This window comes from Cladophialophora bantiana (assembly GCF_000835475.1).
Source record: "Cladophialophora bantiana CBS 173.52 unplaced genomic scaffold supercont1.12, whole genome shotgun sequence".
NCBI classification, from domain to species: Eukaryota; Fungi; Ascomycota; class Eurotiomycetes; order Chaetothyriales; family Herpotrichiellaceae; genus Cladophialophora; species Cladophialophora bantiana.
Genome location: NW_015971586.1, coordinates 698,784 through 711,629, shown reverse-complemented (window position 1 = coordinate 711,629; position 12,846 = coordinate 698,784). Strand labels below are relative to the sequence as shown.

The 12,846-nt window shown below is 51.7% G+C and overlaps 5 protein-coding genes across 5 annotated transcripts; 4 read left to right on the top strand and 1 right to left on the bottom strand.

Annotated features, from left to right (window-relative positions):
• Positions 1-1,499: 1,499 nt before the first annotated feature.
• Z519_08160 (uncharacterized protein) lies at positions 1,500-2,066 on the bottom strand (the record flags this gene model as incomplete). The annotated part of the gene is made up of 1 exon (XM_016765888.1): positions 1,500-2,066. The coding sequence occupies one exon, from the start codon at positions 2,064-2,066 to the stop codon at positions 1,500-1,502; it is 567 nt and encodes a 188-aa protein (XP_016617933.1).
• Positions 2,067-3,028: 962 nt separating this feature from the next.
• On the top strand, positions 3,029-5,095 carry Z519_08159 (uncharacterized protein; the record flags this gene model as incomplete). Its single annotated transcript, XM_016765887.1, has 1 exon — positions 3,029-5,095. One exon carries the CDS (start codon positions 3,029-3,031, stop codon positions 5,093-5,095), a length of 2,067 nt encoding a protein of 688 aa, XP_016617932.1.
• A 1,170-nt stretch (positions 5,096-6,265) lies between these two features.
• Z519_08158 (uncharacterized protein) lies at positions 6,266-7,561 on the top strand (the record flags this gene model as incomplete). The annotated part of the gene is made up of 1 exon (XM_016765886.1): positions 6,266-7,561. One exon carries the CDS (start codon positions 6,266-6,268, stop codon positions 7,559-7,561), a length of 1,296 nt encoding a protein of 431 aa, XP_016617931.1.
• A 509-nt stretch (positions 7,562-8,070) lies between these two features.
• Z519_08157 (1-pyrroline-5-carboxylate dehydrogenase) lies at positions 8,071-9,779 on the top strand (the record flags this gene model as incomplete). Its single annotated transcript, XM_016765885.1, has 2 exons — positions 8,071-9,562; positions 9,619-9,779. The coding sequence occupies 2 exons, from the start codon at positions 8,071-8,073 to the stop codon at positions 9,777-9,779; spliced, it is 1,653 nt and encodes a 550-aa protein (XP_016617930.1).
• A 515-nt stretch (positions 9,780-10,294) lies between these two features.
• Z519_08156 (tubulin beta chain) lies at positions 10,295-12,061 on the top strand (the record flags this gene model as incomplete). Its single annotated transcript, XM_016765884.1, has 8 exons — positions 10,295-10,306; positions 10,409-10,432; positions 10,492-10,517; positions 10,566-10,607; positions 10,661-10,715; positions 10,768-10,900; positions 10,960-11,282; positions 11,330-12,061. The coding sequence occupies 8 exons, from the start codon at positions 10,295-10,297 to the stop codon at positions 12,059-12,061; spliced, it is 1,347 nt and encodes a 448-aa protein (XP_016617929.1).
• Between the last annotated feature and the right edge of the window lie 785 nt (positions 12,062-12,846).

Sequence of the window (12,846 nt, the reverse complement as noted above, 5' to 3'; positions counted from 1 at the left end):
CAGCTTTGGAATTTACATGCCGGTCTTTGCGCTCTACACGCGACGCGGCAGATTCCTCGAGAAGCTAAACCCAAATAGGCTATTGGTGAAGTTTTGAAAATGGCGATTCGAAATTCTTTTTCCCTCTTTCCTCTCCTTCTCTTCTACCAATGTCAACCAGGTAGTCATTAGAGTCTCGGAACAGACCCTTTCTCATTCAATGTTTGTTCAGATCCTCCGGGATCTCTTGCGTGCTCACGATTGCCTCAGAGTATGTTTCGGCATTCGCTATTCAGCTGACCAGACCTCCAAATGGGACTGATGGCTCAGGTAGAAAAAATCGAGTTGCTACATATACTTTACCATGGCCTCTAGCGACATCCTGACAGTTGGCCGGGACTATGTACATATGGACTCTATACTAAGGGACTCGCGTGCCGAATGAATGTTCAAGCTTCACTTTTGGCCTCGCTGCTCCATCTTCAGCCTCAACAGCTTGGGTTTGGGACACGAGGTTGTACTAGCATCGTCTCCTTTGTCCTTGTAGAAAGCATTGCAACATTCGTACAAGGCATCTATTGCTGATTGGCATTTTTCCTCTTTGTAGTTATTTTTCTGCAGACAATCTGGTTGACGGGGGGTTACTCTTCGCACATATTACCAGTGACTCGTCGATGTGACACACACCTTGGATAGCACACTGAGTAAAAAAAGCATCAGCGATAACTGAGGCCCTGGATGTCAAGAAGACATACGGAGTACTCACCGCTCTGGGATGACAGGGAGGGTCTGTCTTTAAATCGTCTTCGAGGCGGCCCTGGTTGATGGTAAGCGTTGGCACCGCAAAAGAACTTGACTTTGCATGGCTGGATTCACCATTGTGTGGTCCTCGCCAATGATTCGGCGGTGGATCTGAAAGATGCAAATTGAGAGATCGCAATCGAGTTGACAATACAAAAACTGAGTGAGTGATGCCAGGGAAATATAGGCCAGTTGTCCTGCCTACATACCATGTATGGTAAGAGAGATTTCGATATGCGAACATTTCCTTGTGACCAACGTGCGTCATAGGGTGGCCACAATTCACACCATCATCCCCTTCGATCTCAAGTACCGAGTGCTATCCTTTCCTGTAGAACACATTACCCTCTAACCCAAAACAATTGCTTTTGTTTCCCTTCAAAATGGTTGCTGAACTTAAACTATGCTACAGACACTAGTGGACATTCTGTGCAGGTAACCAAAGGCCAGAGACGACCTTGGTCTTGCGGCAGCTTTGGATTGAACTAACTGGCAAGATATCTCTCACTTTTGATGCAACTGCTTGAGACTTCCTACTTTGATATGGAAATCTGGATCTTTGGCCTCCTTTGCACAGAGCATGCACCTCCTATCTTAGCAACAGTGCGAGATAGCGACACATCAGAAGAAGTCGTCAAAATTGTGGAACATTTGCGCAAACACAGAATCTTTGGATTCTCCCTTTCGGCCTCCCCGAACCATTCGACAGTCTGGAGGATTCAATCGTCCCAAACTGCGGCTTTTGCCTTTTCATCGGCCTCTCTTTCGCGTTCCCTCTCCTCCTTCTCCTTACTCCTTCGTTTCATCTCCTGTTCCCTAACCGCTCGGTCATATTGTTTTTGTTCCTCGGTCTTCTTAGGAGCTTTCATCCCTAACCCTGAGGCAATCATTCGACTAGCGGCAGCTGTGGTCTTCTCTGGCCTCCGTCGGTCTCGATCAGAGTCAGACTGTGGAGTGGATGCTCCGGGAGGAGTATAAGGCCTGGTGCTTGGACGGCCTCCCCCAAGAACTTGAGCAGGCGACCAGTCAATGTACTGTGCACCGTTTCCAAGGGCAATGGGAGTCGGAGGCGGCGGACGCAATGCAGGGTCTGCGGACTCGGACGGTTTCAACGAGAAGCTCATTCCTTCGACAGGTGTTCGAGTGTCGCAGTCATCTTCGGCGGGCGAAGAAGCATCGTCGTCTTCCCAAGACTCAACCACTTCTTCTTTCTTCATGGAGGGGTTAGGAGGGAGGTCTAAGTGTAAACCTGGCAGCTTGGATTGTACGGATGTTTGGGCCGACATACTCATGCAAGGGGAAGACTGCCAGAGGAGGAGCGCACCTGAGCAAACAAATAGTCAGGAGCAAGGATATGGCTCAATGTTCCAGGAACAAGAGGATCGGATCATCTCTCGATCGATGTCATAAGATGCTCGATGCCTCTGACGAACAGTGTGCTCCGCAACGAGCTCCATCCCTCAGACATCTCGTGTCAACGGATGTGCAAAGACGAATAGCAAGCGGAGCACAAAGTTAAGCGGCAGTTGGCGTTGGGGGCGCCCTGCATGGAAACGTTCTGGTTAAGCTGGGCGGGCTGTGGCGCCTCCAAGGGGCATGCGACGCTGTAAGACCAACCCCGCATTTCCGTTGAATCCCCTGATGCAGGCCAGAAGGCAAGAGAAAAAGTGCAACAGGGGCCGAGGAGCCCAGACTCGACAATACGGTAAGCCGGGCCACAGTACGAGGTACATATACCCCTCGCCTGATAGGTGAGATTCCGGCTGATATTACTTCCCCAGGTACGAGATAGCATTCTCTGTACTGTACCTCGTACGCCCCCTTGCTGCCCCCAATTCCTCTCAAGCCACCAATCTCGCCTCGCCCATCAACGCTCCTTCCCTCTCGAAAACTTGCTAGCGTCTCGGAAACCAGGCCGCAAACACCCGCGCCACCATTATATGCGTCTCGATTCATGTCGTCCTCCTCAATGGCGCCTTCTCCGACCTCGGAACATCTTCACCCGCCTCACTCTTCGTACCCGAAGACTCAACCGAGCGTGTGGAAACGAGCCCTTCTCCAATCTTTTGTATATATTTCTCCTCACCCAATACCGAGTATTGGCTCTTGTTTAGCTACTGAGGTTCGCTGTTGATCCAGGTTCTTCAATTGAGCTTTTTCGGAGTTCCGAAATCGTTATATCCAGCTTTGTGTTTGGCTCGAAGCCCTGGCACTTTTCTTCTGCAAGCATTCAGCGTGCTTTCGTGGGATGACCCGAATCATTTTGCCGAGGGGGTTAAGATCCCAGAAAGCCTCTTGGTCTGTCCTATACAAACATGGTACCTGTGGAAATGTCGCCCCATTCTCGACGACTGCTCGGCGGTGGAGCTATGCCGACACGATCAACAACCTCAAGATCGGCAAGCATACTCGCGTGCTCTATCAGGGCTTTACCGGGCGCCAAGCCACGATGAATGCAAAAGAATCCCTTGAGTTCGGCACGAACATTGTTGGCGGCGTCAAGCCCGGAGTGGAGGGTGAGCATCTGGGTCTACCTGTTCTGCCCACTGTCAGGGCGGCAGTGGAGAAGCTCAAGCCCGATGCCAGCGCCATCTACGTCCCTGGAAATGGAACCGTTACGGCTATGGAGGAAGCCATTGAGAACGAGATCCCTCTCATTGTAGCAGTTGCCGAACATATACCCGTACACGACATCTTGAGAATACACCAAATGCTACGGACACAGTCAAAGACGAGGTTGGTTGGCGCAAATTGTCCGGGTATCATCAACGTTCACGGTCGGTGCCGCTTAGGCTTCCAACCTCTGCCGTTCTTTCGTGAAGGCAACGTTGGTATTGTCGCCAAATCGGGCACATTGAGCTATGAAGCTGTCGCCTCAACGACACGGGCGGGACTGGGCCAGACCTACGCAATCAGCATGGGCGGCGACGTGCTTGCAGGAACAACATTCACGGAAGCTTTCCAGGTCCTAGTTGAGGATGAGAACACCGAGGGCATCATCATGATCGGGGAGATCGGAGGAAGCGCTGAGTTAAGGGCCGCAGAGTGGATCAAAGAATATCAGCGGCGGACTGCAAACCCCAAGCCATTCATGTCGGTAATTGGAGGCATCGAGGCTCCGCCTGGCCGGATCATGGGTCATGCAGGAGCATGGGCTGCTCCCGGAGAAGCCACCGCGGCACAAAAAATCAAGATTCTGGAAGAGGTCGGAGTGAAAGTCGTCGACCATCCGGAGAAATTGGGAGAAGGCATGAAGGCATTACTTGCTGAGCGGTCGAAATCGGGTGTAAACGGCAGATTAGGGTCCTCAACGGCATCGCAGAAAAGAGGCTACCATACCATGCGAAGGCGGCTTCGACCGATGGACACGAAAGCCACCTTCCAGCAATGGCGTAGCTTATACATCAAACCTTTGCAGGCTTTTGATATGTTGAAGCAAAGGGGCATACCCACCGTCGACAATCCAACAGGACTCCAGGAAAAGTTCATTGCCATCTCCATTGATCGCGAGGCCCGGCAGCCTTGCATCATCGCATCACCCACCACAGATCCTTCGGAAGCATTCGCCAAGTCCAAAAAGTTCCCTTTCGCATACGGCACGGATGAAGCGACTTCAGATGCAATGCTTCAGACCGTGTCAGCACATTTGGGCGTGTCTGGAAATGGTCGGCATTCGCTGGGTAGACTTATTGCCGAGCTGGTCGACATCTTCATGTCCAAAGAAGCCTTTGTACTTCAGACGAAAATCATCATTGACAATGATGGAGGTCTCCAAGTGCAAGGCGCCAAATTCGGGTTTGACGATGCGGCCTTCAGAAGCTCGGGGCGACAGGCAGACATCCATGCCCTGAGGGACATCAAGAGCGAGGTGCGTGAAGAAGTCGAGGCTGAGAAAGAGGGCATGATATACGTGAAATTGGCGGGAGAGGGCACGCTCGCCACAATTGTAAACGGCGCTGGCCTAGCAATGAACACGGTTGATGCGTTGGTGGCTCGAGGTGGCCATCCAGCAAACTTTATGGACACCGGCGGGAAAGCCACTTCCGACACGATCAAGGCCGGCTTCCGAATCGTGACGTCGGATCCTCGAGTCAAGTGCATATTCGTGAACATCTTTGGGGGCTTGACGCTGGGCGACATGATTGCCCGGGGAATCCTGATGGCGTTCAAGGATTTGGATCTTCAGGTCCCTGTGGTCGTTCGTATTCGGGGAACCCGGGAGGCCGAAGGACAGAAGCTCATACGAGAAAGTGGTCTCAAGCTGGATGCCTACGGTAAGTGGACGCTGGGTTGCGTGGAACCAGATACCCGATAATAACCCCTGTCACAGATTCATTCGAAGAAGCAGCCGCCCGCGCAATTGCATTAGCCAATGGGACAGCGAAGATGGAATAAGGGGGCAGGCAGTACATCTATGCACGGATACGGGAATGAGTGGTGGCATTGCACATGTTTCGGATAGCATCTGTATAGAGCCTGATGCGGGATGTTTGATTTCTGGGTGAAATGCGGGAGTTGCATTACATGACTGATTGTGGGCTAGATGCATCACGGATCAAAGAGAGGGAAGTGCAAGCGAAGGATATTCTAGACAAGATCGAGACGCAGATCAACTAGTAATTGAACAAAGTCGGCTATGTACAGACTCCAAAGAAGTCGTCCAAGCTATAATATGCTCCCTGGATAGTGACTCGGCCGAGCTGGTTTGTACCTGGGAGGCCTCACTCACCTTCGACCGGGATGATTTCAAGCCGTCCTGATGGTCCTGGTAGTCCTGATATCGACATTTGACGTCGACTTGGCTGACTCGGCAGTGCACGCGCTCGTCACATCGCTAGACTAATGAGGAAAATATGACTTCTGGCTCTCGTGGCCTCTTGTGTTCTTTTGCATAACTCCATATCTCTTGTGCAGACAGCTAGCACAAAAGGTACTTACTCCTCCGTACCTGATGGGCGCTGGTGGTTTGGACCCATACCAGACTCGACCGACGGAGGTGATGAGTGAGAGACCCCATATTGCTCTATTGGATAAGTGAAGAAGACGCGACGGATGAAAATAGAAGCAATGTACGAGCAGCAAGCGTGGATTGGGTTGGATTGGATTGGCCCGAGTCACAAAGGACGCCGATCTCTACAGGTCTTGTACATCAGTAAGTAGGCGCCTGGTTGTGGTGGTGCTAACCGAGAAGGCTAGAGGGCTCACCAGGCTCACTAATTAGGCCCAAGCTGAGAATCAAAATCAACATAAAGCTGCTTACTCAAGTCTCACTGTGTGTTCAGCCTCCCATTATTTCTGTTGTCAGTAACTGCTGTTCCTCGTAGTCTTGCCGCGCATCTCCTGCCGTCCTTCGTTCCACAGATTATTTCAAAGGGGAAATCCGTTGTTGAGTCTTCTGGGAACAGTCATCCCCAGCTTCACGCTGCCCGTGTCGTTGGTCAGCTTTGGCAAACAGCGCATCGAGGGACAAGGGGTGCCATCCACCATGTCGACCTTCTCAAATGAGTCGCTCTCTAAGCTGGCGTCCGTCTCCACCCAAAGACTGTCAAGCTTCTCGTGGTTTTGGTCCTACTATCTTCTTCCCGCGATTGTGGCCTATCCTCTTCTCTGCTCAGCACTCCGCTTCCGCCGACTAAAGGCCCTCCAGGCCAAGTATAAATACGGCACGCCTGAACATCCGTCTTTTGAGGGAATGACTGTCAATGAAGCTCATGATATCCTGAAGGCCGTGAGCGATGTCGAATTCCCGACCTTGTTCGAGAAGGGGTTGCAGTTTGCTCTTTTCCGCACCTACGGCATTCCCACCATCAGCGAGCTGCTCGTCAAGACCACCCAGCTCTCAACGGAGAAAAATGTCCCCAAGCGATACGCCGACACTGGGGTCCTACTTGGTGATATGTATGGCGGCGAACCTGACAGCGACAGGTGCATTGAGGCTTACGCCAGACTGAATTATTTGCACGGTCACTACATTAGGCAGGGCAAAATCAGCAATGACGATATGCTGTATACACTCTCGTTGTTCCTCAACCAGCCTGTGGAATGGATCAATAAGTACGAGTGGAGACAACTCAGTGACCTGGAGATTTGCGCCATGGGGGTCTTCCACAAAGCAATGGGCGATGGGATGGAGATCTCTTTTGAGAAGCTCCCTTCGTACTCGACAGGATGGAAAGATGGGCTGCACTTCTACCGGGAGTTGGATACCTGGGCAAAGGAGTATGAGAAGAATTCCATGGTGCCTCACCAAAAAAACTACGACACAGCCGTGCAAACTCGACAGTTACTGCTGAGCATGTACCCTCCCTTTATGAAAGGTGTTCTTAGCAAGGTCGTGAGCGCTCCCTTAGACGACAGACTAAGGGAGGCCATCATGTTCGACGAGGCCCCAGCATCTTACCGATCATTCTTCAACGGTTTCATGGAATTGAGACGTTTCTATCTGAGATATCTTGCTTTACCAAAACCCTCATTCATGGCCAAGAAGATGATGACCAAGGAGCCTGACGCGTCCGGTAGAAGATACTATGTTACGTGGGACACTGCACCCGTTTATGTCAAGCCTACTTTGTGGAATCGGTGGGGACCCGGAGCCATGGTTCACTTGCTGCTTGGAGTCCCTCGTCCAGGAGACCCAGGCACATATCCGGAAGGCTTCGAAATCAAGACTACAGGCCCATCTGTGTTCATCGATAAGGGACAGAAGGAGATGGAGATGACCAGGCAAAGACTGAAAAAAGAGAGGACTGGTGGTTGTCCATTTGCTGTCCGTCGAGCTTGAAACTAGCGAGGCCATGCCTGTCAGAGAGAAAAACTTCATCTTCGATAAGAGACTCCAAGGAGAATCTGTGCCACTGCGGCCCTGTGACCTTTGATGAATTGCTGGACAAGGCTTCGCAGGAGACTTTTGCTTCAGCCTCTTACCCTATTTTCCAGTCCCACGGCGCAGCTCCCGCCAATAGAGAAGGACCCAACCAATGCCTATCAGTGGCCCCGACGGGCATCTCCATCCCTAACCGCCAACCGTCATCCCCGACACCAGCCGATGATAGCCAGAGGGGAAGCTTGGGAGCAAGCATTTGATCTCAAAAACTCGACGTGGGGCGCGTGTTTGTGGCCTGTGAGGAGGGGACGAGTAAATTCAGTTTTGTCAGGTGGCTCTTGCTTTGCCTTCTCATAGCAATGTCTGGTTCAATTAGAACACTCCTCTCATTTTCTCGACCTTCTCTACTTTCTGGTACTACAGCCACCACTCAATCCTTCCACTGTCTACGCTCGACTCATGTCAAGATGTCCACTCTCGCAGCTTTCCGGGTGCCAAACATCTCCAACGAGCCCAACCAGCATTATGAGAAGAGTGGGCTGTCGCGTGAAGGTCTAGCCGCTGCAGTGGCAGCTCTACAAGAAAAGGCACCTCTTGAAATCCCTCTGGTTGTGTCTGGCAAAGCCGTGAAGACATCCTCCCTCCTCACACAGAACAGCCCATCCTCCCACACGACGGCCGTTGCCAAATACTCCAATGCCTCTACCGAAGATGTCAACAACGCCATTGAAGGGGCCCTCGCTGCAAAGCCCGCCTGGGAGTCTTTACCCTTTGCCGACCGAGCTGCTGTCTTCCTCAAGGCCGCTGATCTGATCAGCAAGAAATACAGATACGAGCTGATGGCTGCAACAATGCTAGGGCAGGGAAAGAATGCATGGCAGGCTGAGATTGATGCGGCTGCAGAGCTGATTGACTTTCTGAGGTTCAATGTACGATACGCAGAAGAGCTGTATGCCCAGCAGCCACCTTATAACTCTCCGGGGGTGTGGAACAGGGTCGAATACAGACCACTTGAGGGGTTTGTCTATGCCATCTCTCCATTCAACTTCACGGCCATTGGAGGGAATCTACCTGGTGCCCCAGCGTTGATGGGCAACGTGGTGATCTGGAAGCCCAGCCCATCGGCCATTGCCTCAAATTACTTGGTGCATCAGATCCTCATGGAGGCGGGACTCCCGGCTGGGGTCATCCAATTTGTACCTGGCGATGCTGAAGAAGTCACCAAAGCTGTCCTCAGTCACAAGCAGTTCGCAGCGCTACACTACACGGGATCGACGGCTGTCTTCCGAAAGCTGTATGGCCAGATTGGACAGGGGATTGCCGAGGGCAGGTACAGAGGTTATCCCAGAATAGTGGGAGAAACTGGCGGGAAGAACTTTCATCTGGTCCACAACAGTGCTGATATCACCAATGCAGTGGTGCAAACGATCAGGGGCGCATTTGAGTATCAAGGTCAGAAATGCAGTGCTTGCTCCAGATTGTATGTCCCATCGTCAATATGGCCCGAGTTCAAAACCAAGCTTGTTCAGGAGACTGAGAAGCTCAAAGTTGGACCTCCAGAAGACTTTGGTAACTTCATTGGGCCGGTCATTCATGAGGCGAGCTTCAAGAAGCTGTCTGGTGTGATTGACGCTGCGAAGGACGATAACTCTTTGGAGCTCCTCACTGGGGGTAAATACGACAGCTCCAAGGGATGGTACGTGCATCCCACCATCTACCTCGCCAAAGATCCCGGCCATCAAAATTTCAGCACCGAGTTCTTTGGACCGATCTTGACAGTCTATGTCTATGATGACACGACGCCAGATGCATTCGAAAAGGCATGCACGCTCGTAGACGGCACTTCGGAATATGGCCTGACAGGGGCGGTGTTCGCTCAAGATCGTGCGGCGATCAGGTATGCCGAGGAGGCGTTGAGGAATGCAGCGGGCAACTATTACATCAACTGCAAGAGTACAGGTAAGGACCGATTTCATGAGCTGTTGGCAGCCCCCTCCTGCTGACGTCGAGAACAGGTGCTGTTGTTGGCCAACAACCATTTGGAGGTGCACGAGCTTCAGGGACGAACGACAAGGCCGGATCAGCAGCAATATTGTCGCGATTTGTCAGTATGAGGTCAATGAAGGAGGAGACACTGCCCACTACAAAGGTGGAATATCCTTCGAATGAAGTGTAGACAGACACAGAAACCAATGCTTTTATCTTTGATACCCAGCATCAAATATGTCACGGATGCATGGACAATGGGAGGACACTGCACCAGGTAGAACAAAATGTATAGCTTTGAGAGGAAACATGCGACACCGCTACAATAATGAGATGTCGTGGGGAAGCTCCTGGCCTCGCCCGGTGTTGACGGCGAGAGAGCTGTGCGTCCTGTGTTCTGTGTGCTCCGTACTGCCGGATGGCCGAAAGAGGAAAGGCGCCTGGCGTGGCTAGCGCCTTCTTCACCGCCTGACCTTCTGGACTGGCAGCCTATCGCGCCGCCGGTTGCTTGGCGTCCCACTGGAACCACTGCCCAAACTTCGAGTTTGTTGACCTGCGGTCTTCACTTCTGTCTCGTTGTCCACCACTGCACCTTACCACCTCGCCATCTTCTGGAGAGACCTTTCCTTGGAGTAGCTCGTCCATCATCCTCTTCATCTCGCAACCTGTCCATATCTTCTCCATCATCCTCATTAATCCGACACCATGCGTGAAATTGTGAGTTTGCTACGCGTCTCAAGCCCTGTTTACCCCTGGTCTTGCACCCCCACCATCAACGTCCCTTGACAGCTTCCAGACTGACATGTCCATCACGAATAGGTTCATTTGCAAACCGGCCAATGCGTAAGTGCTCTCAAGCAAAAAATCTCTACGTGTTCTGCGAGACTGACAAAAGTTCCTAGGGCAATCAAATTGGTGCTGCCTTCTGGTACGCAGTCTCTGACACGCGACAACCGCCAATCTAACCAGCTTCCAGGCAGATCATCTCGGGCGAGCATGGCCTTGACGGCTCTGGAGTGTATGTCCCATCTAAATCGAACAGCTTGACCATTGAGTTGACCACAAACGCAGTTACAATGGCACATCGGATCTCCAACTTGAACGCATGAACGTCTACTTCAATGAGGTATCTCACCCCCTGAATGCTCTGATTTGATCCGCCCTCTAACATCTATCAGGCTTCTGGAAACAAATATGTCCCTCGTGCCGTCCTTGTCGATCTCGAACCCGGTACCATGGACGCGGTTCGAGCCGGCCCTTTTGGTCAACTCTTTCGTCCCGATAACTTTGTCTTTGGCCAGAGCGGTGCTGGTAAGATGATAACGGCTGGCTAGCATGAGAATAATTACAGCAATAACACATCTTTACAGGAAACAACTGGGCCAAGGGTCACTATACTGAGGGTGCTGAACTTGTGGACCAAGTTCTCGATGTCGTCCGACGTGAAGCCGAGAGCTGCGATTGCCTTCAAGGATTCCAGATTACCCACTCCCTTGGTGGTGGCACCGGTGCCGGTATGGGTACATTGTTGATTTCCAAGATCCGAGAAGAATTCCCAGACCGAATGATGGCGACTTTCTCTGTCGTCCCCTCCCCCAAGGTTTCCGACACCGTAGTCGAGCCGTACAATGCGACTCTGTCCGTTCATCAATTGGTCGAGAACTCGGATGAGACCTTCTGCATCGACAACGAGGTACGATATGCATTTGGTCGTTGTCTGTTCTGTGCTAACTTGTCCAGGCTCTCTACGACATTTGCATGCGCACACTTAAGCTGTCTAACCCCTCGTATGGCGATTTGAACCATCTTGTTTCGGCAGTCATGTCCGGCGTCACCACTTGCCTGCGATTCCCCGGTCAACTCAACTCTGACCTGAGAAAATTGGCCGTCAACATGGTCCCCTTCCCTCGACTTCACTTCTTCATGGTCGGCTTTGCTCCCCTGACTAGCCGAAACGCCTACTCCTTCCGCGCTGTTAGTGTTCCCGAACTTACACAACAGATGTTCGACCCCAAGAACATGATGGCTGCTTCAGACTTCCGAAACGGCCGATATCTAACTTGCTCTGCCATCTTCCGCGGCAAAGTCAGCATGAAGGAGGTCGAGGACCAGATGCGTAACGTTCAAAACAAGAACAACAGCTACTTCGTCGAGTGGATCCCTAATAACGTGCAAACCGCTCTCTGCTCGATCCCTCCTCGTGGCCTGAAGATGTCATCCACCTTCGTTGGCAACTCTACTTCTATCCAAGAACTCTTCAAGCGTGTTGGTGATCAATTCACTGCCATGTTCCGACGCAAGGCTTTCTTGCACTGGTACACTGGCGAGGGTATGGATGAGATGGAATTCACCGAGGCCGAGTCCAATATGAATGATCTCGTCTCGGAGTACCAGCAGTACCAAGATGCGAGCATCTCTGAGGGCGAAGAGGAGTACGGTGAGGAGGAAGCGCCTTTGGAGGAAGAAGCTTAGGTGGAGGCGGAAGTTTTTGTGCATGACAAGCTGGGTCTGTCACTTGTCAGTGTACGTCTTGAACACAACAAAGCATGTTGATGGCACGGTTGTAGTAGCGTGAACAACTTAGAAGGCAGGACCATTGATTGGTTTTGTTTGGAATCCATCGAACAGCAGCAAGTTTTCGTTACTTTTCCAAAGCGATGCGATGCGGGGCGTATGAAGGATACTCAGGCATCGGTTAATCCCACTCCAGCCTTTCATCCCTAGCAAGCAGGCGAGCGTGGCGAAATGGGTAGTTAATTGAAATCAAACAGATCCAACTCTCGACCAAACCCTCAATGGCCAAGACACGTAGCTGAACTCTGAGCAGATGTAGAGGTAGACGGATCGCCAGAGACTGTCGTATGTCCAATGTCTCGCAGATGTCTCTGTCTTGCAGGGTTTCAGTTCTGGTCTGAACACCATGGTGTTGCAAGATGCCGGTTCAGAACCCAGCGCCCAGCACCCAGCACCCAGCACCCAGATGGCCCATGTCTTGATGCCGGTGGCGGCATACAGATTGATTGATGGAACGAGAACGAGAACGAGAAAGCAAGAGTCCCAGTGGCTTGGTCCTCCAGTGCATTTAGCGGTCGTGTGCAGCCTTGTACTACCCACGCATCAACATATCGACACATGGTTAAATTGGAATATATATATGCTCCCGGTCAGATGGCTTTCACCTTCACCTTCACCTTCACCTTGTCTTTGTCTTCATCTTCAGCTCGGCCTCGGGTCTCCATTATATTCGGCACGTAGCT